This window comes from Lytechinus pictus, chromosome 13, assembly GCF_037042905.1.
Source record: "Lytechinus pictus isolate F3 Inbred chromosome 13, Lp3.0, whole genome shotgun sequence".
In the NCBI taxonomy this organism is placed as follows: Eukaryota; Metazoa; Echinodermata; class Echinoidea; order Temnopleuroida; family Toxopneustidae; genus Lytechinus; species Lytechinus pictus.
This window is the reverse complement of record NC_087257.1, coordinates 19,038,357-19,066,287: the sequence shown is the minus strand read 5'-3', so window position 1 is coordinate 19,066,287 and position 27,931 is coordinate 19,038,357. Positions and strand designations below refer to the sequence as shown.

The following is a 27,931-nucleotide window of genomic DNA, read 5'->3' as shown; positions in this document are numbered from 1 at the left end:
GAAATGTCACTTTTCTTAATCTTTCTCACAATGATCTTGAGGCACTTGACAAGGATAGTTATACTCATTTGACTGGAAATAAAGTAAGATACGTAGGACGGGATGCATTTTCTTCCTCATCAGACCTGAAAACGATAGATCTCCGAGATAATTACAAGATGAAAATTATGTTGGAACCTGGAACCGTAACGAAATTTACTCACTTGACGATTGACTAGACGAACAACCCTCTTCTCTGTGACTGTCGTATGCATTATGGCTTGGGTGTATCATTGGGAAAAAATATGGGCATCAGGGGGGCGTTTCATGAAAGGACTTGTCGGACGTTTTATCCGACAAGTCCCATTTTATCCGACAGTTACCATAGTAACAGTACCTCTCAGCCAATCAACATCAGAGAAAGATGTCAGATCTGACAACTTCTCGGATGAAAATGTTGATGAAACACTCCCCAGATCTCTGGAAAATGCCATGGTCCAGAACCGAATAAGGGTCTCTCATTGTCAGACGCGGCAAATGACACGAATGACCAATGGTCACACCTTAAAAAGCAATGCTCACAAGATACATCATCACTGGTATTAAAGGGTAGGAAATTACACGAAATTCCTTGCCCAGGAATAGATTGTAAGTGGGTAGTGAAATCAAAGAATGATACCGTGGCAACTTTAACGGAACATGGTGAGCGAACTGGACCTTATTCCCGGACCAACGGTGATTCTTTGATCATGGACTGTACCGACCCATCGGTCAAAAGTGGTGCAATGTATTTGATGTACGATATGGCTCTGGTGAGGAGAGAGGAGAAATTGAGATCAACAAGCTCGAGATGCACCCTAAAAAGATGCCTATGCTTGTCGTTTCTATCGCATGTTCGTTCGGGATGCTCGTACTGCTCTCTACCATTACGTGGATCATGCATGCTAGACGTGCTGCGGAAAGCGAGATTGGTCGGAGTTTAGGAAATAGTGACGAGAGAAGACAACTCCTTCAAGATCATTCCAATTCGAGCGATCCCCTACCGATTCCCAATCGTTTAATCAATCGACCATGCCCTACAGCAGAAGAGAATGTATCTCCAAAAGACAAGAAGTGCAAAAGTCTCGATAAAAATGACAACAGTGGAAGCTTTAATTCTCTTGACTTATTGGCAGTGTGACAGTTCACCTCTCAATTTCGTCAGAATTTTCTATTTATTCGTTTTCCCTCAATTTATTTTGCGAACTGGTATCTCAAAATCTGATCAGTCAATTTTTTTTGTCGTATATGGAGTCTGACGAACGCAACTAAGTTTTAGGGTTATGCACCAGGTCATGATCGACGTCATGCAGGCGTGAACCACTGTTTAATATATATCTTCATAGCGGGGAATGAAAAATTAGCCATACCGATCAAAAATCAATCACATCACATAAAATGTAGGTCAAGAATCATATTACGTCATGTCATCAAAGGTCATGCAAAGGTCAAGACGCGCGTGTCAAAATGTCAATAAAATTATGTGCTCAAAGTCACCCATGCAGTGACAAACCATTTTGTTTCAGGTAACTTTAAAAAAAACGCAATATAGAATCACCGTTTCCTCTTTTTTAGAACATGGGTGCATATTCTCCTGAGCAGCTTGAGACCTCGTTCAGCTTTCTACGACCATTTCAAAGGGAAAGAGCGTCCATCAAAGTTTGCAGCACGCGCTCTTGGGAGCTCCAACTAAAGGTCACATAAATCATATTCGGGAAAATTATGCCTATAGCTCTTCAGAAAGAATGGGGACCCACAATTTTGTTACGAATTATAGATCTGAATTTATGACCCATTCGACCCTCAAGTATATAATTACGCCATCCACAATGGCACGGTGAATCAATTAAGGAGGTACAAAAGTATTTGCAAGATGATTTTGATTCAATAAGTAAATGGCTAGACTTAAATAATATGCATTTACACCCGCAAAAAACAAAAGCCATGGTATTTGGTCAAAAGAAAAAGTTGAGGGGTGCTCATTTGTCAGTGAAATTCAGGAACATACAATTAGAAAATGTAAAAAAGATTAAATACTTAGGTGTCATGCTCGATCCGGGCTTGACTTGGTGCGAACATATTACTAATATCGTTTGTAAAATATCTCGGGCAATAGGTTGTGTAAGGCGGATTAAGCACTTACTGTCCTTTGATATTATGAAGAAGCTGTACTTTTCTATGGTTTTACCTTACATTGATTACTGTATTACATCTTGGGGAAGCAGTGCAAAAATACATTTAGATAAGATACAAAAACTTCAAAATAAATATGCCAGAATGCTTTTGAAAAAAGATTATAATACATCACAAATTTCTTTGTTGCAGTCACTGAAGTGGCAATCAGTAGATCAGCGTATAAAATATCAGTATTGTGTTCTTGTATATAAAATAATGAATGATTTAGTTCCAAATTATTTAAAACCTTTAGTATGTAAACGGCCCGTGAAATACAGGACACGGTATTCTTTACGATGCCCCCTTCAGCTTCCCAAAGCTAGAATTGAACATAAAAGAAAATCTTTCGCATATGTCGGACCCAAATTATTTAATGCACTTCCTTCAAATTTACAAGTTTGTACCTCCTTGTTAGTTTTTAAAAAATTATGCAAAGCCTTTCATACGAATTGATAAAGAGCGAAATGATATTCCTTTGATTTACAATGCTATGTATGTTTAAATTGTCACTTCCCACTCTATATTTTGGTGTTAATTGTTTCTGATGTTAGATATTTTGTATTTTGTATTTTTGATGTTGTTTGTTGTTGTTGTTCATAGTTATCTTGACATGTATTTTAAACTGCAGGGCGCCTTTGTAAAGCAGTTTTAAGAACTGAACAGGCCTACCCTGCAGTATAAAATAAATAAAACAAAATAAATGAATAAATAAATAAATAAATATATATATTATATATTATATATCTTTTTTCCACGGCATTTACTAAACCTTTTGTGATGATATTATATATATATATATATATATATCTATCCCTGTTGAACGTCTAATTCTTCTTACTTTTTTTACTTCCAAAGGAACTCCGATCAGTCCCCAGATGGATTCATCGCATTCATATCGAATACCCGGGGGGGGGGGGGCTACTGAGTATGTATGCTACGTACGTGCCGCGGTCATTGTCTGTTCGATGAGATTCATATGGAGCTTAAAATATCAAGTTTTGAAGTCATTATGCAAAACATATTTCAGCTCGGACATCGAGCTTTCATTATTATTTGTTTTATTTATTTACAAATTGATTTTTTTAAAGTGCTCTGTAATATGTCCTTTTTATGGTCTAAATATTGTCTCCATTTTTCGTTATATTTTCTTCAAGTTCTCTCTTCGCATTCTCTTCTTTTGTGTTGTATTATGTTCTTATAGTATTTTTTTAATTTTCATAAATATTTAAAATATATTAATTATATACTACAATAATAGATTATAGTATTAACAGATGTTGAACGTAATTTTCAAAAATTGCAACCAAAAGTGTAAAATCGAATAAACAGTCTAAAATAATCACGGTTCGTTCGACTATCCAACGCACTACATACAAAACCAACAACAGCAACAACAACAAAAACGAATACCGTTATAAATATCATTTATAAATATGTTTGAAGTCAAATATGACAGCTCCGAACAAGGGTGATAAATAAACAGTGTATTATACAAAATGGATATACAGTGTTTTTTTTATTAATTTTTTCTGATGAAATGGTATGATGGTGGATGATAATGATGATGACGAGGGTGACGACGACGATGGTGATAATGATGACGATGATGATTATGAAATATATATTTATAGGTCCGAGTTCCTTAAATATGGACAACGGGGCCTTAGATATCTCGGCAATAAAATACTAATGAGATGACTTGAGGAAAAAGTGAAGAGGTACGTGAGAGGCCTTTATAAAATATTAATGTGTGTCATGTGCAGATCTCGGACCACACACATGACACGTGCCCTACTGCAAGTGACCCTAATTCGAACATAAGTAGAGAGTTTTCGCATTTTCTATACCCTGCTACTCTCTACAATGCACCAATACCTTTGAAAATGCAAGTCAAATCACAATGGAAAAGGCTAATTTTGTCGAAAGTTGGTTGACCGGGATAGCAGATCATCCGAATATTTGGACCGGACGAACAATTGCATGTATGTCGTTGTGCAGAGCCTTTGACACTACGCTGCTGTCCACGGTCCATTAACTTTGCACAAAAGCCTGTCTGCTCTCCATTGTGATTTGACTTGCATTTTCAAAGGAATTGGTGCGTTGTAGACAGCGGCTCCGTAGTAAAAACGAAGCACTCTCTGATATCACCCTGTTGTTTACAGCTCTCCTGTCCTCTACCCCCTCAACTCACCCCTGCTCCACCCTCTCCCTCCTACTTGGCAGGTGCATTATTTTGCCTCAAACCGCCCCACTTCTATAAAATCCTAGATAAGTCCCTGTTTGCGTTTTTGGCGTGATTCTCTTTTTGACAATATTGAGTTTATTTACCACATCCCATCATGCCTTCATCATTTGTCTTCTAAACTCTTCTTCCAATTGAATAAATAAATTACACCAATACTACATTTTCCTTGAATATTCCATGAATACACGATGCTGTTTCGAAGCCTCAATTTCTTCATAAATCATAAATACCATAAGCTAACATTCTTGAACCGTTCTATCTTGACATCATGTCCTTTAATCCAATTGTTATGAACCACGATCGGTTCGACGTCGGCGTTTTTCATCCTCCATTTCGCGTTGAAATAATCATTTCCGTTTGGGAACTGTCTTTGATCCAGATACTTGACATTGAGCTTCTGGCGAATGACATTGTTACGTAACAATTGATTCAGGAGCTCTTGGTCAGGTACCCCTGGCCTATCGTGAATGCTACGAATCCATTTCAATAGCAGATCAATGGTAGCGTTCCTGGCGGAATAGTATACGAACCCTGCGCACGCCAGGTCTGGTGCCTTTGGGTTTCCGTAGATATCCCTTCCGATATACAAATCGTAGTCGCCCGTGAAGAATGGCAAAGGATTCTTGAGCCAAACTGTATCTACATCAGAAAAGAGGACATCTACGCCTTTTTCTAGGTAAGACAGGATGTAGCTTGGTCTTTTGTTAACCAGTCGGATGTAATCTCGAGACCCGAAGGATAGGAATTTGGAAGGGAGATTCGCAGTATCCGTCAGCAATATTTCAAGTTTGATATCCTTCCGCTTGGCAAGGGCTTGGCGCGTTGCATTGTCTTCAGCTACTATAGTCACATGGTCAGTGATTTTGCTTCGTTTCAAACTCTCGAGCCAGTTCTCCGTGAAATCCAAGAAGGCTTGATTAGTGGTTGCTAGTATCACCCAAGGTCTTGGTGTATCCCTAGATTGAAATGAAGTGGGCTTCACCGTTTGCAAGTGCTCTTTAGACGTACTATTCTGCCGTGGTGATTTGATCAGAAGTGCTGTTGTCGGTCTGGTTGAAGGTTGGCTTACGTAGCGCAGGTTTGGTACCTTTCTCTTCGAGACAGCACCTTTATAAAAGCAACAGATAAAAAATAAGAAAAAAATTAATGAATAAATGATAACAGTTTTATCATAGAGAAACGGAAACACTTAAAAGTACTCCAAAAGGTCGAGCGCGCACAATTGTTCATGTTGTTTCTTACGTGTTGGTGTGCCTCTATATAGGCTACTGTAGTATCATGGAGTACTTTTCATGTAGCTTCAAAGTTGTTTGTGCAGTCCAGTCCGGTTTACGAAGTACTTGCAATGTGTTTTTAGCCATTTTGGACTGGTTGCCGGCCGGACGCCCGTGGTCATCGTCCAATGGCCGGGGCTCTCAGCTATATAGTACCATCGGAGGGGTGATCAGACAAAGAAAACTCAGTTACAATTGTCCGATGTCTCCACCTATCTTTCTATTCGCACACCCATCCTTGACACATCGTTCTTGTACCGTCCGATGTCCGGCCGTGAATCAGCCGGTGTCCCTAGCATCGGGAGTCAAGTCCTTGAGAGCAGATATCAGACAGACATCTGCCTAATATCGATCGATGTCTGTCCAGAAATTAGTCACTAACCTTACGATGTCCGACCGGTATGCGAAATTATTTTTCCCACCTCAGTTCCTGACGCCAATATGAATATTCATGACTTGCGTCTTCTGAATAAGAGTACGCATGCGCGTGGACCTCATCTTTACACAATTAATTGTGGCCGCCGTTCACGTTAACGTTGCCACGAATGAGTCAGCACCCTCAAATTACCGGTATACCCTTACATCATGTACATACATGATAAGCCCCAGGCTTTGATCTATATGTAAATCCAATTCGTAAACACTAATCAAATTTCCATTAATGACAAGTCATGAATATTCATATTAGCGTCGGGAACTGAGGTTGGAAAAATAATTTCGCGACCGGTATATGCGTCAATGTGCGAAAAAAGTGGAAAAGTACACCGGCCGAAAATCGCCCTGGAATCGTACGATGTCCGTAGGATACTCTAACAAAAATTTACCATCTCCAGTTCATCGTTCGGATATCGCACGAGCACCGTAGGATTAATCGGGGATTAGTATCAGATATCCGGCCGTTAATCGCTGCCTACCCAGTATGGACGATCATTAGGACAACCTCCGCACGATGGCGTTCATGTCTGCTATGTATTAAGGATTATTTGGCCGGTGAGCTCGATGTGGCAGGGCATCGGGGGGGGGGGGGGGATCGGGGCTAGCCGGTGGGGTGAGTGGGTTTTTTTAATGGTCGCAGGAAATTTGAGTCTCAAAAACAGTCTGCTAACTTCCTTTGTTTATAATGTGGATGGTATTTTATTTTACATGTATTTACATCTAGATGTTTGTAGAAAAAATAGACTTCTGTATATGGATGAGGCTACTCATTTGTGATAAAAAGAAGACGACATTGTTATGCATAGGTGGATCCAGGAGGGGCAAAGTCCCACTCCCATTGGCAGTGAAAATATGGGGAAAAGGGAACCTTAACTTATATAAAACTAAACATGTTTGCATGAAAAAGAATTCGCTCGACGTACAATATCCCATTTTTTTCTGTCATCTTGCCAAAATGAAATATGAAATTCATCAATTCTGCGGGGTTTTTGGTCTCGCCTGCATAGCAGAACGAGACTATAGGCACTGCTTTTCCGCTTAAATCATAACTTAAGTTCATGAAACGTGGATATAAGAAAATTCGAGTATTACTGAACATCTTGCCCGAGTTTCAGGTCACATGACCAAGGCCAAAGGTCATTTACTGTCAATGAACTTAGGCCATGCGTGTTGGGGAATCAACGTCGATATTTTAACCAAGGTTACGTTTTTGAAATGTCATAACTATAAAGGTTTATGGATCTAGCTCATGAAAATTGGACTTAAGGGTAAGGTGTATGACTATACATTCTGCCTGAGTTTCAGGTCACTTGATCAAGGTCAAAGGTTATTTAGGGTCAACGACCTTGGCCATGTTGGGGTATTTGTTGAAATGCGATAAATTTTGAAGTTTATGGATCTAATTTAAGAAACTTGAATTTATTAGAACAATTAGGGATCACTGAACATGCTATGTGAGTTTTAGGTCAAATGATCAAGGTCAAAATCTAGGGGCAAAATGTTTGTCTAGTCGGAACAAAAGAACAAATAAAAGCATATACCTGATGAATGCCATCCCAAGTAAAAACTTGCCGCAGCCAGGATTACCACAAGAACGACATTTATCTGCATGTGAACAAGATATCAAGGGCAAAACAAACAAAGTCATGTAAAGCTAGTCAATGTTTCGAACCGTATTGAAGCAACGCATATTTACCTTGTCCTACATGTTGCTAGGAAGGCTCTATCAGGTTGACGCAGCCACACCGATGTACCAAATTCCAAATCGATCGAAGATTATGCCATTCGAAACCACGCAATATCTTTGATCGGTTTGGAATCGTATGACTGTACCCTTGATTATGCAAGGTGGGTGTTTCATAAAGCTGTTCGTAAGATAAGAACGACTTTAAGAACGACTGGTGATCCTTTCTTTTGGTAAATGGTATACACCATAGGCGATGGTTTAGCGCGTAAGAGAGGATCACCAGTCGTTCTTAAAGTCGCTCTTAACTTACGAACAGCTTTATGAAACGGCCTCCAGCTGGTTCTTTTGCATGGTTGATGTAAGATTGAGAGAATACTATGAAAGAGAATACATTTTTTTCGTAGGTAGTACATGTCATGTATACCTGAAAATGCTATGCAATAATATTCTTCATCAATCTTCCAGAAGTCGATAACAAAATTGATTACTGAGACAAAATGATATTTGAACAATTCAAAAGTTTATATGCTCTTTCTTCCTTAAAAGGGATTTTTCTTGTCTGAAATCAGGTTTTACATCTCATAGGCCCCGTTTCATAAAGACTTGTTATAGTAACTAATGCACAATTTCTATATCAAGTTTATCATCAGCCAATCAAAGCAAATGCTTTCAGTAGCTTGAAATTGTTATTGCAAATTTATTATTTTGACAAGTTTTATGAAACGGGAACCTGGTATCTGATTTGATTTTCTGTCAAATGCCATTGTCTCGATCCATAACGACGTGATCTACTGATGGTCGAGAAGAATTATTTTTCTTTCAGACCTGTCTGGTTTTAAAGGGGAATTTTACTCTGGCAATACGTCTATTGTAAAAATAGCAGATAACAAAATAATACAAAAATAATAATAATAATAATAATAGCGGTATATTTACCGAGGGTGTAGCCACTTCAGTTCTGAAAACTGTTCTCCCAGTGGGCCCTGCTATAATTACCCCGGCTTTAGCTGGGCTGCCTAGGCGCCCAAGCATTCAATGAATTAATCCTTCCAGGTACCCATTCACCTCACCTGGGTCGAGTGCAGCACAGTGTGGAAAAATTTCTTGCCGAAGGGAAACACGCCATGGCTAGGATTCGAACCCACGACCCTCTGTTTGAAAGGCAAGAGTCAGAACCACGAGACCACGACGCGCCCAATATTGATGAAGGTTTGCGGAAAATCCACCAATGATTAAGAAATTGATTAGAATTTTATATTTTTTGTGACGTAATATGCGAGCAGCTTCCCCATTATATTGTGTAGTAAAAAAATCAATGAAATATAATTTTCACAAAAAATGGAAAATGGTTTTTATTGTATCTTCAGTATATCAATAGACAAATTATTTCTCACCCGCTCCTGATAGAAAAGACGTTTAGTCATCATTAAAAATTTAACTTATGCATTTTATTTTAGGGCCAACATAATATGGGACAGCTACTCGTATAATGACGGAACAAATCAACACCTTTAAAGATTCTATTGACTTTCTTAATATTTGATGGATTTCCCCCTAAACGTCGTCATTGTATTTCATTACTCGGGGGTACACAGAAAACTTTTCTTCAGGGTGAACTTCCCTTATAATGAGTTTGCCAGCAGGAATAATGAAGTTTATTTCCTTATAACCTTAATGGGAGAGCATGATGTTTCTTCTTGGCTTTTCTTTTTTTTAATATGTGATCATCTAGGTACTGACATTCGAATATTTCGAAATAATCATGATTCATCAGGGGTCCTTTTTCATAAAGAGTTAACTATTGTAACTGTTTCATTATGACAGCTACCATGGTAACGGGGCTCAGCAGCCAATCACAATCAGGCTCTCCAGTTTAGGTTATAATAACGCCAAAGATAGCTACCAGTCTTTATGAAACTGAGTTGCTCCAGGCCCGTGAAGTGTTGCAATGCATTTGAACTCGTCTAAAAAAAGTGTCCAACTGATCAAGTCCCATAGGCACGCTTCTAATTGGTCACAATGGAGTGGCGTTTGGTTGGGAGGGGTGAGGGGTTTAATCGCGTTTGATTGTAACTACTTCTACAATTGGCTTTCGCTGGGAGTACACGAGTTTAATTGACATAGGGGTGTTTCACAAAGACTTAAGTGTGACTTAAAGTCATGCTTGATGCATGCATGCAGTGTGCTTCTCTTTCTTTACAAAGGACATTGAAAATGTGGCATTGACGGATTTCCATGTAGTTAAGGTTGATCTGATCGATTGTAAATCTTTGTAAGAGGAGGCCCTGGGCCCGTCTTACAAAGCGTTGCAATTGATCCGATCTATCAAAGCCATTACTGTATTCGAGGATACAAAGCGCTGCTCTGGCATTCGACAATTTTCCTCCTATCGGGTACCCATTCACCTCACCTGGGTGGAATGCAATACAATGTGGGTAAATTTCTTGCTGAAAGGAATCGAACCCACGTCCCCCAGATTGAAAGACGAGAGTCATAACCGCTAGACCACGACGCCCCATTACACGCAGGTACAACATGTTCTGATTATACTTACTCCTGCTTGGATGGATGTTCTTCTCATCTTGATATTTCGCAACCACGTAAGTCCAGTGCTGGGTATTCTTTGGAATCCTGGCAAAGTTATCCAGCCTATATACCCAGAGAGGCTACGTCGCACCATCTGTAGTGGCAAGAATTTTAAAAGTCTGAGTGTATATAGGAGACCGTGTATTCCTATATGACATCTTTGCGAATGGGGAAAGTGGGCTAGCGAGCCCCCGAAATTAGATTTTTATCATATATATTTTTATTATTCTGCCATAATATTTGGCAGGGTGCTCCACTTTGATTTTCATTTTGTTCCCAGAATATCTCGATGCAGCCCAAAATAAACGTATGATTGTGAGCGCCGTATGATCTATGGTTAGGATAGTGCTGTATTTCCTTGGATAAGTGACCGTTTATGCTTGTAAAGGTCATACGGACGAACACCACCGATTATTTGGCGAAAATAACCCTACCACGTATATTAGTTTGTGTTGTCTGCCAATGACCATGTGTTATAAATGTCAAGTCTTGAGATCATTATTAGTAATTCAGAGAATGAATTAGCATACTGATATCTTCATATCTGTCAAACGATTACTCGTTTTTGTTTCGTTTGTGCTAAGTCTAGTATTGCTTTATTTGTACTTTTTAATTTTACAGTGAATTTTTTATTTGAGCCGTTCTGTACATGCATTTTTGGCGCACATATGTTTATCATTATTATTCAGGGCCGAATGGAAGAACACTCATTATTGATGAATGGGCTACCCTGACAAAATATCAGATATAAATGAATGAATGATTAAATAAAGACATAAATAAATCTATTCAACTTTATTCGGCATAATTGTACACTTGGAGGTTGTCACATGGAGACTCAAATGATAAAGATTTAACACATGCCATTTACCATAAAGAACAATCAGTGTTTATTTAGCACAATTAGCATTAAGTGAACATATCGTCTCACTATCCATACATATACCTCACTCCAACAATGATGGGATTAGGCCCTGAATTAGCCTATCTATCCTTCACCATTTGGCATATAACTCTTGTACCTATTGGAATGTTTAGATATCACTTTAATACTAAATATTTCTCATACCATCCTATACTGTCAGTCAACTCTCAATTTGAATATCATAAGCTCTCTACACCAGTTAATAAACATAGTGAGTTGAAACGGACACCAGAACTGTGTCGAGTTTTAACTCTTACAATCAACTTCTACAATTTGTTCAGTGCACGAACTCGAATACATAGGCCTGCTGGGCCACTCGCCCTTCAACAATGAAAACATTGACGAAAACACATGTCTTATCTGACAATCGAAACAGAGTTATAACGTCTCAGTTCAGGTTTTCTTCATAAGACTGACATCTTTTCTCTGTATAACAGTTTCATTTCAAGCATTATCTCGCTTTGATACAGCTCACCAGTTCAACGATTGATGATAGTCGGACTCTAAATCGAAGGTTTAGAACTGCCGTGCGGATGACTTGACTTCGATGTAGTTCAAACCGCCAACTCAGTCGTCCAGATTATGTATTTCGTCCTAAGTCCCAAGATCATGTGCCATCTACATTTTGAAAATGCACATAACATATTCTCTAGTATGTATTCATTTATTTTATACATGTGGAGAATATAAATGAGATACATAACTTCATATTCAGTTAACAATTACTTGCATGCCTTGTCTTTAACATTATAAGAAGTATTTGCTTAATAAATTTCAAGTTCGAATTGTTACAAATCAAATACAATATTCTATCCTGGTTTAACACAAGTTCAGCCATGTCTTTAAAGCATTTGAAAATAACTTAATTATACAGTATAGTAGCTGAATTACAAAAGTTTCATTCGCTTACCGATGGCTTGAGTTTCACAGGCTTGAAAAAATGTTAAGTTTACACTGATGTGACAGGCTAACTCTTCTGCCTTTGGATTAGAAAATAAGTAGTTCTTTCATAATATTAGCAAGTTCTCTCTCTCCCTCTATCTCTCTCTCTCTTTCTCTCTCTCACACTGGCTTTGATTCAACTTACACTTTTGTAAAAGTAATTATTTTATAAAATAGCAGCATTATTTCAAGCATCGCGATTGGTCAATACGCGTCACATGACATCCAACTTTTTTTGTGCACTGCACGGTAGTGCAAAAGGTGTGCAACGAAAATTGACATTGCACGCTCAAGCAAACCAGTGCGGTAGAAGTCCAACAAAACTGTACTGTAACTTTAAAAACATTGTTTGTGTGTTGCTATTTTATAAAACAAATAATGCACTTGCTCTGTCGTGCGTAAAAGTAAATGCAGAGAAAGCTCGGTTTCTTCAGATGGAGCACACTGGGCACTCGCCGCAAGCGGCTCGTGCACAGTGCGGCACCTATCTAAAGAAACCTCGCGTGCTCTGCATTTCCACTAACGCACTCGGCTGCATGCATTATTTGTATAATATTTTACTCATTTAAATCAAAGATATTGCATTTTCAACGTGACAGAGGTGATAATTATGCACAAAACAACGTGATACTTGGATACGAATCATGACAGTGACCAATTAAGGCCAATTAAAGTTACAATGTGGGCGACTTAAAAAAAATGTGTACCTTAGAAGTTCATTACATGAAATTCCATAACGTTTTTCTTTCTTACATGCACTTATCATTCTAGTCCTGAAATGGATATTCGCGTCAACGATACTGGTAACTCATACTTATTGTGCCTCGGCATACTTATAAAATTGGCGTCATAACGTAATCAAATTAGGGAGTGTTCACACCGCAAAGCAGGATGCTTTCAAGGACAAAGAAAATGCATTACCAAATTCCCTTCATGACAAAGAGCAACCAAGAAGTCTTTGTCAAAAATTGCTGAATCAAAACAGCACTTTCGTCCTGGACTCTGCATGGACAAACGACATATTTGCAACTTTTCGTCACTGGCTCCGAATCCTAGGACGATCTGATGTTCCGGTTCACCAATTTTCGACAAAGACCTACCTGCTGTTCATTGTTGTATGATTGGCATTTTCAATACATTTAGGCCTAAGTCTGTGTTCTTCAACCGCGAACGTTTGCACCAAACTGCAATACACTGCACAGATTTCCGATTATATGGGAAAGTATGCCCTCACATATTAAACATGAAATTATATCTGGAAACATCTCGAAAGTTCTGAACCTCCTTCGTCGTGAAATTCTTTCTGTTTTTTTAATTATTAGATGTCTGATTTATCTGATTTATAATGATATTTCATTCTTTGTTGCTAAATTTATTATTTTCTCATGGACCAATTTCGACTGAATAGCAAGTTTATACATAATTTATACACTAAATCTAATCCGGCTTATATATTTCAACCTCAATATTATGTCATTTGATCACTCTTACATGGTTTTTGTCTCACCTGCATAGCAGAGTGAGACTATAGGCGCCGCTTTTCCGGCGGTGGCGGCGGCGTCAACATCAAATCTTAACCTAAGGTTAAGTTTTTGAAATGACAGCATAACTTAGAAAGTATATGGACCTAGTTCATGAAACTCGGCCATAAGGTTAATCAAGTATTACTGAACATCCTGCCTGAAATTCATGTCACATGATCAAGGTCAAAGGTCATTTAGGGTCAATGAACTTAGACCATGTTGGGGGAATCAACATCAAAATCTTAACCAAAGGTTAAGTTTTTGAAATGTCATCATAACTTAGAAAATGTATAGACCTAGTTCATGAAACTTGGACATAAGGTGAATCAAGTATCACTGAACATCCTGCATGAGTTTCACGTCACATGACCAAGGTCAAAGGTCATTTAGGGTCAATGAACTTTGGCCGAATTGGGGGTATCTGTTGAATTACCATCATAACTTTGAATGTTTATTGATCTGATTCATAAAACTTGGACATAATAGTAATCAAGTATCACTGAACATCCTGTGCAAGTTTCAGGTCACATGATTAAGGTCAAAGGTCATTTAGGGTCAATGAACTTTGGCCAAATTGGGGGTATTTGTTGAATTACCATCATAACTTTGAAAGTATATTGGTCTAGTTCATTAAACTTGGACATAAGAGTAATCAAGTATCACTGAACATCCTGTGCGCATTTCAGGTCACATGACCAAGGTCAAATGTCAATGAACTTTGGCCGAATGGGGGTATCTGTTGAATTACCATCATAACTTTCAAAGTTTATGGATCTGATTCATGAAACTTGGACATAAGAGTAATCAAGTATCACTACACATCCTGTGCGAGTTTCAGGTCACATGATCAAGGTCAAAGGTCATATAAGGTCAATGAACTTTGGCCAAATTGGGGGTATTTGTTGAATTACCATCATATCTCTGTAAGTGGATTGGTCTAGTTCATAAAACGTGGACATAAGAGTAACCAAGTATCACTGAACATCTTGTGCGAGTTATAGTAGGTTTCAAAGTCAGCACTGCTGCTATATTGAATCGCGTGATGCAGGTGAGACCGCCAGAGGCATTCCACTTGTCTATATTCTTATCGTCTTATATCCTAGGCAGCCTCTCCAACTCTCATCCAGGTCTTATTTTCTCTATCATGTAAAATTGTGATTGATCTTCTCTCTGATCTGTTTGTATTCTCTATGTTTTTTAACTGCAAAATAAAATAATAATAAATAATGATCTGTCCCCGTTGCAATTGCGAAAGCTGCCTATTGTTGGGTGGCGCTTCACTATGACACCTCACTATACATTATTGTGTCTACACGGTGTAGTCAGTGTTTGAAGTGACATATGTTGTTATTCCCCAAGTGCTTGATAAGAATATCACACCTTTCAACTTGGGCATGTGTTTCAAGCGGTTTGATTATTGGAGTATCAACATACATAGCGTTATTCTCAATATCACACCTTTAAACTTGGGCATGTTTTTCAAGCGGTTTGATTATTGGAGTATTATTCTAAATTTTCTAAATCTGAACACAAAAACCGTTAATACTCGAATAGATAATTAAAAAAGGTATTTCATTTAGAAAGAAATTTAAATTTGTTAAACTGGAAAACAGCAAAGTAGTAAAATACCTGTGAGTTTTATTAATATAAGTAAAGTTTGGTGTTACAATACATATATGTTCTCATTTTGTCCCTTAATTTCTTCTCTAAAATTTACATATGACATTTTGCTTTTTTTTAATTAAAGGGAAAGTTCACCCTGACGAAAGGTTTGAACGTAAAAATAGCAGAAAAAATAAATATATATTTTGAGCTTTTAATTGATTACAGCCAACGATATGCTGATGCCATTACTTGCCTTCTGTTAGACATTTGTATATCCTAATTTCATATATAATATATATATATATATATATATATCATATATCTTAAAGTTTTACGTATTGGCTTCGGTAAGGTAACAAAATAATGCTGACGATATTGCTTTGATTGCCAATAAAGTTTTTATTGTTCACTCGAATTTTCGACGGTCCTCCGTCCCACAAATGGAGCAACTGCTCGTTTATGACGTCACAAATCAAAAACTTGAAATTCTAATAACTTTCTCAATATTTAATGGATTTTCCTCAAACCTTCACCAATACTCTTTATTATTTTTTCAGCTTTTTAACAATAATTTTTTTGTCATAAAGGTTAACTTCCCCCTTAATATTTGTTTTACAAACTATTTCCGCTAAGAATCAATTTATAATACACTCCTTGTTATAGGCCTACGTGTGTATATTTGAATTTATATTGAATTTATTATCAAATCTCACGGTCAAGTATATTTACATGAAGAACTATATTCACGAGGGAAATTCTAAAGGACACTTCTTTCATACACAAATATAAACTGTAGTGTAATTAATGTAGGGCTTTAAGCTATCATAATTAGAAAAAAACACGCGTATTGATGATGACTTGTCTGTACAATGGCAGAGTTTATTTCACGATGCGCCGAAATTTAACGAATTTATTAAAAAAAATCTTTATGTGCATTATCGTGCCGTGTTACACGGGCTTATTAATGATCATTAAATATAATTAAAATTATATAAGAAGATGGATTTTTTTCATGGAATAGACGAAACATTCTACTCTTTAGTGCCAATATTGCACGATATGTGGACCATTCTCAACACAGTAAAAACACTGTTTGAATTCGTTATGCAACGCTGTTTTACTACACGAACTTTACAGTATATAGTTAAACAGTTTAAACAAGTGTTTAACATTTGAAACAACCATGCTTAAGTAACTGAAGATTAAATCTTTAAAACTAAACTCCGCTGTTTAAGATGTTAAACAACTTAGTGAATAGTACATAGTAAACAGCACCATAAATATTTAAAAAAACAATGATACTTTGAAGCTCGTGGAATCTTTCTGGTATCACTTACATCACATTCGATGAATTCCATGGCAATACAATATTATTCACTTAAAATTTAAACTCTAATTTATCTTTATCTAATCGAGTAATAATATTTGGCAATTCCATAAAATATGTACTTCCGACCCCCTTATCGGTGAGACCTTCATAAAATTGTCTGTCTCTGATTTCTTATTCTTTTGACAGTCTGTAATGTTCTCAAAGGACCATGACTTGGTCAATTCATGAAGTGAAGTAAAACTTGAGAAAAAACTGGGGGTCGGATGTACAAAAAAGTTGATTACTTTATGGAATTGCCCTTATATTGTTAACTTACGTGTAGATGTATCGCCCTCCTGTCCCGTCGTTCGTATCGTCAATTGAAAATAGAACCTTAAAAAACCACACACCTCGGAAGACCTTGTTTCAGTGGCGAGTTGTGTTACACATGCTGCCACAGTCATACAAAATGAAGTTGGCACAGATCGATAAAATCTATTACACTATTTGCCCTTTTAGACGGGAATGGAAGATATGTATTAATTAAATGCTACATTCAAGGACAGAAATTATTACTTGGGAATTTTTATTTTTCCTACGGGAAATAACGAAAGCGACCAAATACAATTCGTAAGTGATCTAAGTCAATTATTGTTATATTGGAATAATTTAGAAGGAAACCCATTAGCGCTTGGTGGTGACTTCAATGTTATCAGAGGTGTGAATTTAGATTATTTTGGACAAATATCAAAAAAGGAAACAAAATTCAGTAAAAAAAATATAAAATACAAGACATTTTGGACACATTTTCATCAATTGATATATATATATTTATAATTTCTTCAAATTATTTTGATTTAATGGTATTGTAAAGGGAAAATTATCATATTTAACTTGAGATTTATCTATAGATTTTAAGTACGTTTATATTTTATAATTATATTCATAAAGATTTCTAGACCATGTAGGATTTTTTATTCAGTATTACTATTCCACTTATAATCATAAATTAATAAAGAAATGTAGCGACTGATTCTAAGTTTACTTTGGAAAATACCACAAAATCAATTTAAATTGTTTATGTATGAGTTCTGATTGAATTATGTTATTGATTTCGTGCTATTTATCATTTTCACATGTTTTCTATAATGAGGAAGAAATAAAATCTGATTTTAAAGCCCCCCCCCCCCAAAAAAAAAAAATCGAATAGAATCTGGCTGTTTGGAATCGATTTCTTACGTGTGACTGTATCGATATCAAAGTCCAGCTTGTGGCGATACGATTCGGTTGTTTACATAATACCTCATTGACTAACTACCAACCAATGTTTGATTATCTAATTGATGTTCTTTTTTTTTCTTGTCTTTCTACACCCACTGGAATTATTATCAAACCTGTACCCCATCTTGATTTCCGATTGATCAGATCAACCACAACTATGAAAAGCCAGTAGCCATGCAGTAGCGTCAGGCTTATAAAATATATGTTCGTTCAGAGTATTTTATTATGTTTTATTATGTTTAATTTTATTTTATTGTTACATTCATTGTTTTCTTAAACATTCTGTATGCTTAATGTTAACAAAGGACATTGTACGAATTTCCTGTAGAAATAATTATGACATTGGTGGATTTCCATAACAGTCGAGGTTTTTCGCATCCATTGTAAGACGAGACCCTTATGTAGGGCAGTCTGTAGCAAAGTTCATTGCTTCACCCTTGCATATGAAGTACCTAAGTAAATGTCACATCAGAGGGACTACTTGACCTTAAGTGAAATATTTTTAAGGTAACCCTATATGGTCAAGATGGAGAAAAAGAGAGATGAATTAGTTTAATGTGGCAACGAATTAGAAAGGCCCAATGTCTTTTTGCTACTACGATATTGATCAAATGATGAATAAAAGTGATGATACTTGAATTGAATAGAAATTATTTCATAGTTTTCTTGGTTGTAAGGTTTTATTCATATCTATATTTCACACTTTTATATATATATCCATAAATGATAACATTTCATAGACGAGTGTAAACAAACAAAACAAAACAAATTAGCCTATCCTTCAAAATTACGAAATACATACAAAATTAAAGAAACAAAAAATAGATTACGAAAGAACTGTTGTAATATATTTTAAAACAATGACAAAAAGGGAAAATGAGAAATGTGGATATAATGAAGGAGACAAGGAGCCAAAAGTAAAAGCATAGCTTGTTGGTTGAAGGTTATGTATGCATATAGAGTCTTTCAAAATACCAAAGTGACATTTAGGTTATGACATTACAAACATTGTATATACAGTAATTATTTACTTTACATAACTTTCTGGTTTAAGTGTAGTGTATAAGAAAATATGACTATACCGACCAAAATTAACTACTTCCAAATTGTTATGATATTCATAATTTGGAGGGCTGTCATCATGGTACATAATGTATATGGTTACTTGTAGCATAATTAATATTTTGACAATTATTCCATTTAATCCCGTTCTAGTAATTGGTTTTATGCATGTAAATTTGAGTATGCACATTTGATTGTATGTGTGTGTGGGTGTGTCTGGATGCGGGGTGAGTGGGATGTGTGTGTGTGTGAGGGTGTGCGTATGCTTGGGTATGAATGTTTAATTGTATGTCCTTGTGAATGTTTTTTGTATTTTTTAAATCAATTTTCTGATAATTAATATTACATCAAATAATATACAGTGTATACCTTTATTGTAAATTCATATGAGGCGCCGATTGTACCAATATTATATAGAACAATTATTTATTATATAATCATTATTTATTAAATAACTATTATTTTTATATAATTTACATTTTATTTGTAAATAATTACTATTATATAAAATAACATTTCCAATTGTTTATATATAATTCCAAGTAATACTTCATTATTTGTAAATAATAATAGTTCGACTTTCCATTATTTATAAATAATGATTATTTGTTTTTCATTATTTATAAATAATGATTATTTGTTTTTCATTATTTATAAATAATAATTATTTGTTTTGCATTATTTATAAATAATGATTATTTGTTTTTCATTATTTATAAATAATCATTATTTGTTTTTCATTATTTATAAATAATGATTATTTGTTTTGCATTATTTACAAATAATGATTTTTGTTTTTCATTATTTATAAATAATGACACTACATACTTCATTATTTATAAATAATTGCAATTCGTTTTTCCATTATTTGTAAATAAGTTCGTTTTTCCATTATTTATAAATAAGTTTGTCAAGTTTTCTCTTATTTATAAATAATAATTATTTATTAACAATGCCAGTGCACATATCTTTATTTATAAATAATTTGTTGAGTTTCCCATTATTTATAAATAATGATTATTTGTTAAATAATGAAAACGTCTACTTCATTATTCATATATTTTTTTTTCGGGTGCGCCATTATTCTCATTATTTATAAATAATCATTATTTAATGTTCGGGTTTTCCATTATTTATAAATAAAGATTATTTGTTAAATAATGAAATATCTACCTCATTATATATAAATAATGAAAATTAATCGTGTTTCATTACTTATAAATAACAAGTTTGTTTCAATATCCCATTATTTATAAATAATCATTATTTATAAACAATTTTTACAGTTTACCATTATATACAATAATCATTATTTATATACAAATAACCATTATTTATAAATAATGGGAAACTCAACAAATTATTTATAAATAAAGAAATGTGCACTGGCATTGTTGATAAATAATTATTATTTATAAATAATAGAAAACTTGACAAACTTATTTATAAATAATGGAAAAACGAATTGCAATTATTTATAAATAATGAAGTATGTAGTGTCATCATTTATAAATAATAGAAAAATAATAATCATCATTTATAGATAATGCAAAACAAATAATCATTATTTATAAATAATGAAAAACAAATAATGATTATTTATGAATAATGAAAAACAAATAATCATTTTATATAAATAATGAAAAACAAATAATCATTATTTATAGATAATGAAAAACAAATAATGATTATTTATAAATAATGAAAAACAAGTAATCATTTTTTATAAATAATGAAAAACAAATAATCATTATTTATAAATAATGAAAAACAAATAATCACTATTTATAAATAATGAAAATCAAATAATCATTATTTATAAATAATGAAAAACAAATAATCATTATTTATAAATAATGGAATGTCGAACTATTATTATTTTCAAATAATTAAGTATTACTTGGAATTATATATAAATAATTAGAAATGTTATTTTATATAATAGTAATTATTTACAAATAAAATGTAAATTATATATAAATAATAGTTATCATTTAATAAATAATGATTATATAACAAATAATTGTTCTATATAATATTGGTACAATCGGCGCCTCATAAATTCATGGCTAAATTTAGTTTTATAAACTACCGTATCTGTGTGTATTTTTTTTTATTGATAAAACCATCTATCTATTTATCTAATTATTGCACGTTTTCCGCTGCTTATTTGTATACTAATTCGTCTTTCAAAAGGCTCTATCTTGAAGGGGGAGTGAAATAACCAACACTTTATGTGGTCTACCATTGACTATGTTATGAGTAATTAGTCTTTAACCCTTACTCAACTGGGGGGTCAATTTGCCCCCCCCCCCCTATACGCCGACACACGAAATTTTCGACTGCAACGCTCGGTGATATTTTACTTTCCAGTCTTAAGCATCTTTTGAGACCAAATTTGCGGCGCCCGTGTACATTTTGTAAGTGCATGTCAGAAGCAAAGTTGCTTAAAAACGTGATTCCGTGTACAAGGTCAATGCAAATTGTGTTTTTACCACACAAAAAAATCATAAATGTATGATTATTCATACTTTTATTGGCTTAAATTTATTTATTTTATGCTAATTATGATCGCAAAAGTGTTCCCGACAAAGTTCATCGAAAAAACAATAGAACACAACGTTCGAAAAAAAACCATAGAAATGCATAAGAATTAAAGAAACAATAAAATACATAGGAAATTAAATATTTGCATAATTAATTAATAAAAAATATAAACAATTAAGTTTTTTGACAATTTTAGTCTTCTAGTTTACATCCGGCTCTACGGGCGTGCAAATTTTTGCGGCGATCGCGCAATCAGCGGCCGAGATCTAAAGGGGGTCAAAGTGACCCCTCATATATCCTGGTCTGAAATAGCCCATAGGGTTAAGATACTTTTTTAAGATAAACATCAGTAATAGATAGAATGAATTAGTCTATATTTTTATTCATACAAGAAAACTTGAATGCTTTTGTAAGGAAAGAACTGGTTTTGCTAATCTGGGGGGTGTTTCACAAAGATTTAAGTATGACATAGGTCGCACTTAAACGTCAACGCGTACATGATATGCAACGCGCAATCTTATTGATCAATGCGCAATAGTGCGCGTCCTCTTGGCATGATCTGACCAATGCTGTCATGCCTTTTATACTGCGCGCAACTAGACATTTAAGTCATACTTAAATCTTTGTGAAACACCCCCCTGGTAACATGATAATTGGTGTGGTATGAAAATATTGAGAAGTGAATTAATGTAAATCATTCATGTGGGCCTATAATACTACATAGCTCAGAAAGCTCCATCATACTGGGGATAAGGTGATTACTTGTAGTTTAGGACTTGAAGTGGCGCCATTAGGGCCTTAACAAAAGGTAGAGGTGTCGTGGCCGAGTGGTCTAAGGCGCCTGGTTATACATGGAAAGTCCGGGGTTCGATCCCCGGCCGCGGCACCTATGCCCATGAGCAAGGCATTTAATCTACAATGCTCTTTTATCCTGCTTTCAAATAAATGGAAATGCTGTATGCATTTTGGTAACTAGGTGTGCACTTGTTTTAAAAAAAAGTAACATATTTCCGGTGCCAATTTGATATTGCTGGTTGACAAGAGTGTAAGACTAATTATGATTGGCCATCTAACACTGCTTATAGGGAAGGCAACTACTGAACATCTTTTGGCCAATTTGGGAAGACATAGGCCTATTGCTGACTTTGGAACTATTTTTGGCTTGCGGAAGACATATAGGGCTACTTTACTGTTTCAGGGGATTAATTTGATCCCGTCAAGATGTCTTCATAAATGCAGATTTATTTTTAAAATGAGCTGGTCGAGGTACCCTTTCTGGTCAGATATGGAATGTCAGATATTATGTCCTATCCACTGGTAATAAAAAGTCGACCCTCTACTTTCATCTTTATTTTTATAAATGTTTTAACAGTGCCATTTTAACACGAGTCTATGGGAAGGTAGGCACTTATGAACCAAGTTTGAAAGGAGACTCGTAAAATTACGTCACTCTCGCCGATGAATATTCATTAGATCGTGGTCGTGCGTGTTCAATACACACTGAGTACAGCTGGCATGCAGAAAGTTATATGCGAGGAACTTTGGCTCCAGAGACAAGTTGTCAAATAACGTGTGTGTGTGTGTGTGTACCATCGGCTGGTAGTATTCCATGCTGTACTACAAACCGCGTCGGAGAGAGTGCATGGCAATTCGGTAAAACGAAGTTTCCGATATAAAGAGATAATAACACTATGTACAGTACGTTGAGAGGCAAATGTCAGATCAGGGGAGGCAGGAGTACAATGGGTTTTTTTTTTAAGGGAAGAATAATGTAGAATAAAAGGTATTATATATAGCCAATTGATCTAGGTGAGGGATTAAGCTTATAGTGAACAATGATGTTTAAAAAAGAGAATGAATATACCTTACCTGAATATTATAATGGTGAAGCCAATTTAAAAGGAGGTGAGGCAAGTTTCAATGGAGGTTTTTAAAAAGAATAAACTGTACTACAAATTTAAAAGGAGGCGAGGCAAGTTTCAATGGAAGTTTTTAAAAAGAATAATAAACTGTATTATATGGTGAAGCCATGCAATTTAAAAGGAGGTGAGGCAAGTTTCAATGGAGGTTTTTAAAAAGAATAAACTGTACTACAAATTATGGTGAAGCCAATTTAAAAGGAGGTGAGGCAAGTTTTAATGGAGGTTTTTTAAAAGAATAAACTGTATTATGGTGAAGCCAATTTAAAAGGAGGTGAGGCAAGTTTCAACAATGGAGGTTTTTTAAAAGAATAAACTGTTCTACAAATTTAAAAGGAGGCGAGGCAAGTTTCAATAAAAGTTTTTAAAAAGAATAAACTGTATTATATGGTGAAGCCAATTTAAAAGGAGGTGAGCCAAGTTTCAATGGAGGTTTTTAAAAAGAATAAACTGTACTACAAAGCCAATTTAAAAGGAGGTGAGGCAAGTTTCAATGGAGGTTTTTTTTAAAAGAATAAACTGTTCTACAAATTTAAAAGGAGGCGAGTCAAGTTTCAATTAATGGAGGTTTTTAAAAAGAATAAACTGTATTATATGGTGAAGCCAATTCAAAAGGAGGTGAGGCAAGTTTCAATGGAGGTTTTTAAAAAGAATAAACTGTACTACAAATTATGGTGAAGCCAATTTAAAAGGAGGTGAGGCAAGTTTCAATGGAGGTTTTTAAAAAGAATAAACTGTTCTACAAATTATATGGTGAAGCCAATTTAAAAGGAGGTGAGGCAAGTTTCAATGGAGGTTTTTAAAAAGAATAAACTGTTCTACAAATTTAAAAGGAGGCGAGGCAAGTTTCAATGGAGGTTTTTAAAAAGAGTACTGTTCTACAAATTATGGTGAAGCCAATTTAAAAGGAGGTGAGGCAAGTTTCAATGGAGGTTTTTTAAAAGAATAAACTGTTCTACAAATTTAAAAGGAGGTGAGGCAAGTTTCAATGGAGGTTTTTAAAAAGAATAAACTGTTCTACAAATTATGGTGAAGCCAATTTAAAAGGAGGTGAGGCAAGTTTCAATGGAGGTTTTTAAAAAGAATAAACTGTATTATATGGTGAAGCCAATTTAAAAGGAGGTGAGGCAAGTTTCAATGGAGGTTTTTAAAAAGAATAAACTGTACTACAAAGCCAATTTAAAAGGAGGTGAGGCAAGTTTCAATGGAGGTTTTTTTTAAAAGAATAAATCAAGTTTCAATTAATGGAGGTTTTTAAAAAGAATAAACTGTATTATATGGTGAAGCCAATTCAAAAGGAGGTGAGGCAAGTTTCAATGGAGGTTTTTAAAAAGAATAAACTGTACTACAAATTATGTTGAGGCCAATTTAAAAGGAGGTGAGGCAAGTTTCAATGGAGGTTTTTAAAAAGAATAAACTGTTCTACAAATTATATGGTGAAGCCAATTTAAAAGGAGGTGAGGCAAGTTTCAATGGAGGTTTTTAAAAAGAATAAACTGTTCTACAAATTTAAAAGGAGGCGAGGCAAGTTTCAATGGAGGTTTTTAAAAAGAATAAATTACTGTTCTACAAATTATGGTGAAGCCAATTTAAAAGGAGGTGAGGCAAGTTTCAATGGAGGTTTTTTAAAAGAATAAACTGTTCTACAAATTTAAAAGGAGGTGAGGCAAGTTTCAATGGAGGTTTTTAAAAAGAATAAACTGTACTACAAATTATGGTGAAGCCAATTTAAAAGGAGGTGAGGCAAGTTTTAATGGAGGTTTTTTAAAAGAATAAACTGTATTATGGTGAAGCCAATTTAAAAGGAGGTGAGGCAAGTTTCAATGGAGGTTTTTTAAACGAATAAACTGTATTACAAATTAAAAAGGAGGCGAGGCAAGTTTCAATGGAGGTTTTTTAAAAGAATAAACTGTGTTATGGTGAATTAGCCAATAGGAGGTGAGGCAAGTTTCAATGGAGGTTAGGTCACAGACATCAGTATACATGTATACCCAAAATATTTCCTATTCGCATGTCGTACATAATCATTTGAGGGTCTACTTCCAATATGGCTTATGACTGGTGAAATGTTAGCCCATGAGGTCAAAGTGCATGGTATAACAGTCATGTCCTCAAAAAGCATATTCTTTCACCCAAGTGATATTTGTGACTACAGAGATTTTGCATATTTATGAGCTTGATGAAGACCAAAACACAAGCCACGAGAGGAATATGATGAATCTGGCCAATTTGCTCATTAGCATAGGGACCTGCACTCTGACTGATAAGTTTTTAATCTCATGAATTCTTTGAAAGGATCAATTTGAAAATTACCTCTTGTGTGAGTGAAGATTTTTAGTCAAATTTCTATTGTCAGCAAGGTCATGTTAAAAATGGAAATATATAATATATTCTTGGTCTAGCAAAGGCAGTGCCATAAATTTTGACTGCATGTAGTTGAGAATCCATCTAGTTAGTCATAAAACATCAACGGCTAATTGTATCCATTCAACTCAGGCGCGTAGCCAGGGGGGGCGGTGGGGGCGGTCGCCCCCCCCCCCAAAAAAAAAAAAACGTCCCCAAAAAGAAAAAAAAAGAAGGGAAAAAAGAGAGGAGAAAAGGAAAAGCGAAGGGAGGAAAGGGTAGAAAGGTAGCTTTGTGGGTTTTTCTTCTTCTTTATTTTTTTTTCTAAAAAGAGAAACTCATTCACTCTTGCTCTCAATTTATATATATGAATTTTGCTTCCGCGCTGCGCGCGATTAAATGACAACAATTCTTTGTTTCCCTCACCTTTTCTTTAACCCTGTTTTTCCACCTCAGCTATACGTGTTTCTTGCCAGTTCAAGTTCAAATGTATACATGAAGGCATGGAATTAGAGTAAGGTTAGGCCGAAGTGTATGAAGTTATTTTTTTTCTTCAAATTGATCGCGCAACTTCTAGACGGGTCGGCTCCGGGCTGGTCAAATCTTTATATCAATTTCTGCCAACACCTCCATGTAGGCAACTTCTCCCGACTTTCAGCTCATTACTAAACAACCATAATTTGGGGGCAAACAGGTTTCTAATTTAAAAAGAGGAAGATATAAAATTCGTGTCATATTAAATAAAAAAGTACAATATTTTTTAAATCAAATTTTATTTAATTTCATGTCATTTCTCTGCACATTCATCTTTTGTCGTCTTTTGCGCCCTCAGTTTGAAATTTTGAATGACAGTTAGGTTAATTTCTTTATCATTCAAAATGAAGTGCTTCAGGATTAGGCAAAGAAATTATATATCATCCTTTTTTATATAATTTCAATAAATCACAGATATTTCAACTTTTTGAGCGGCATTTTCCTTGTAATGAAGTTCAATAATTTTAGAAAATCAATTGAATTAGAGCCGATGGGGTATTAGAGATATCTGCATTTGATGAAACGTCCGCCCTTTGAAATTTCAGAGTTTCGAATTGCTCTGCACGGCGAGGAATATCTTCCTCGATCCCGGCATAAACCCTTCTTCTCCTCTGTTTTGCGACTTAATTAAATATGCACTGTTACTAAATTATTTGTAATCAAACCTGATCTTTCCAAGGAAAGCATTCAATATGACTTAGAGAATACCCTTTTCTCGGGATTCTTTTCTTTGCCAAAAAAAATGATAAAACGCTTTAGCTTCCGCGCTTCGCGCGGGGTAATTATTATTATAATTTCCTCCATTTATCCCTTTTTGTGCGTTTACAAACACTTTTGAAAACAAGGTTCAAAATCACAATATAGTCAACTGAATTGGAGCTGATATAGGTACTAGAGACAAGAGAGACGGCCCCTTTTCATTTTAATTTATGAAACACCGAAAGCTTCGCGCTTCGCGCGGGAGGGGGAAACCCCCCCTCCCTGCACCCACTCCCTAGGGAGCGCGCTTCGCGCGCTCTGTAAGTGTTGGCACCGTTGGCACGCTTCGCGTGCATTTACCGCCCCCTCCAAAATGAAATCCTGGCTACGCGGTTGATTCAACTTAGGGTTTCTTACGATACTTGCTAATGTTAAATCATGGAAGAATCACCTGTGTAAATAATGATACATTGTTTGTTAGCATTAATCGGCATTGAGGCTGATCAATTTCTTTGATAACTATTTGATGCAAGATTACATGACCTTTTTGTTTTATTCAGTATATTTAGAATGTCTCATAGCATTTTGAACATAATTTGCGACCATTTTTGCTGCCCACTCAACAGTCTTTGTAGATGTTTGTGCAAAAACTTGATAAGAATGCATGCCGTTATCACACAGTACTTGCCAACTTTTAGTATCTTTTATCATGATCCTAGGCCTGCCAGTACTGAAAATAAACGTATTTTAAACTGTATTATAGCGTATATTTTTATTTACTCAAAATGCAGTTGCTTTCCATGATCATGTCCTGGTTTTATA

General features: G+C 35.2%; 1 protein-coding gene across 3 annotated transcripts; it reads right to left on the bottom strand.

Moving 5' to 3' along the window:
* Nucleotides 1-3,601: 3,601 nt before the first annotated feature.
* Nucleotides 3,602-17,160, bottom strand: LOC129274613 (uncharacterized). 3 transcript variants are annotated; one of them, XM_064108779.1, is made up of 5 exons: nt 17,062-17,104; nt 11,821-11,963; nt 10,389-10,514; nt 7,689-7,752; nt 3,603-5,545 (listed from the first exon to the last, which is right to left on the bottom strand). In XM_064108779.1, the coding sequence occupies exons 3-5, from the start codon at nt 10,512-10,514 to the stop codon at nt 4,659-4,661; spliced, it is 1,077 nt and encodes a 358-aa protein (XP_063964849.1). In that variant the 5' UTR covers nt 11,821-11,963; nt 17,062-17,104; the 3' UTR covers nt 3,603-4,658. The 3 variants fall into 3 exon arrangements, with proteins under 3 accessions (XP_063964848.1, XP_063964849.1, XP_063964846.1); XM_064108778.1 differs by lacking the exon at nt 11,821-11,963 and having other exon boundaries at nt 3,602-5,545; nt 17,062-17,160; XM_064108776.1 differs by lacking the exons at nt 11,821-11,963; nt 17,062-17,104 and adding an exon at nt 11,636-11,712.
* Between the last annotated feature and the right edge of the window lie 10,771 nt (nt 17,161-27,931).

Bases quoted from the DNA above. Each gene is read 5' to 3' on its own strand.
- LOC129274613 (XM_064108778.1), bottom strand. From the start codon at position 10,514: ATGGTGCGACGTAGCCTCTCTGGGTATATAGGCTGGATAACTTTGCCA. The intron at 7,753-10,388 runs GTAAGTATAATC...GTTCACATGCAG, and splicing joins GAACATCCATCCAAGCAGGA to ATAAATGTCGTTCTTGTGGT. The intron at 5,546-7,688 runs GTATATGCTTTT...GCTTTTATAAAG, and splicing joins CTTGGGATGGCATTCATCAG to GTGCTGTCTCGAAGAGAAAG.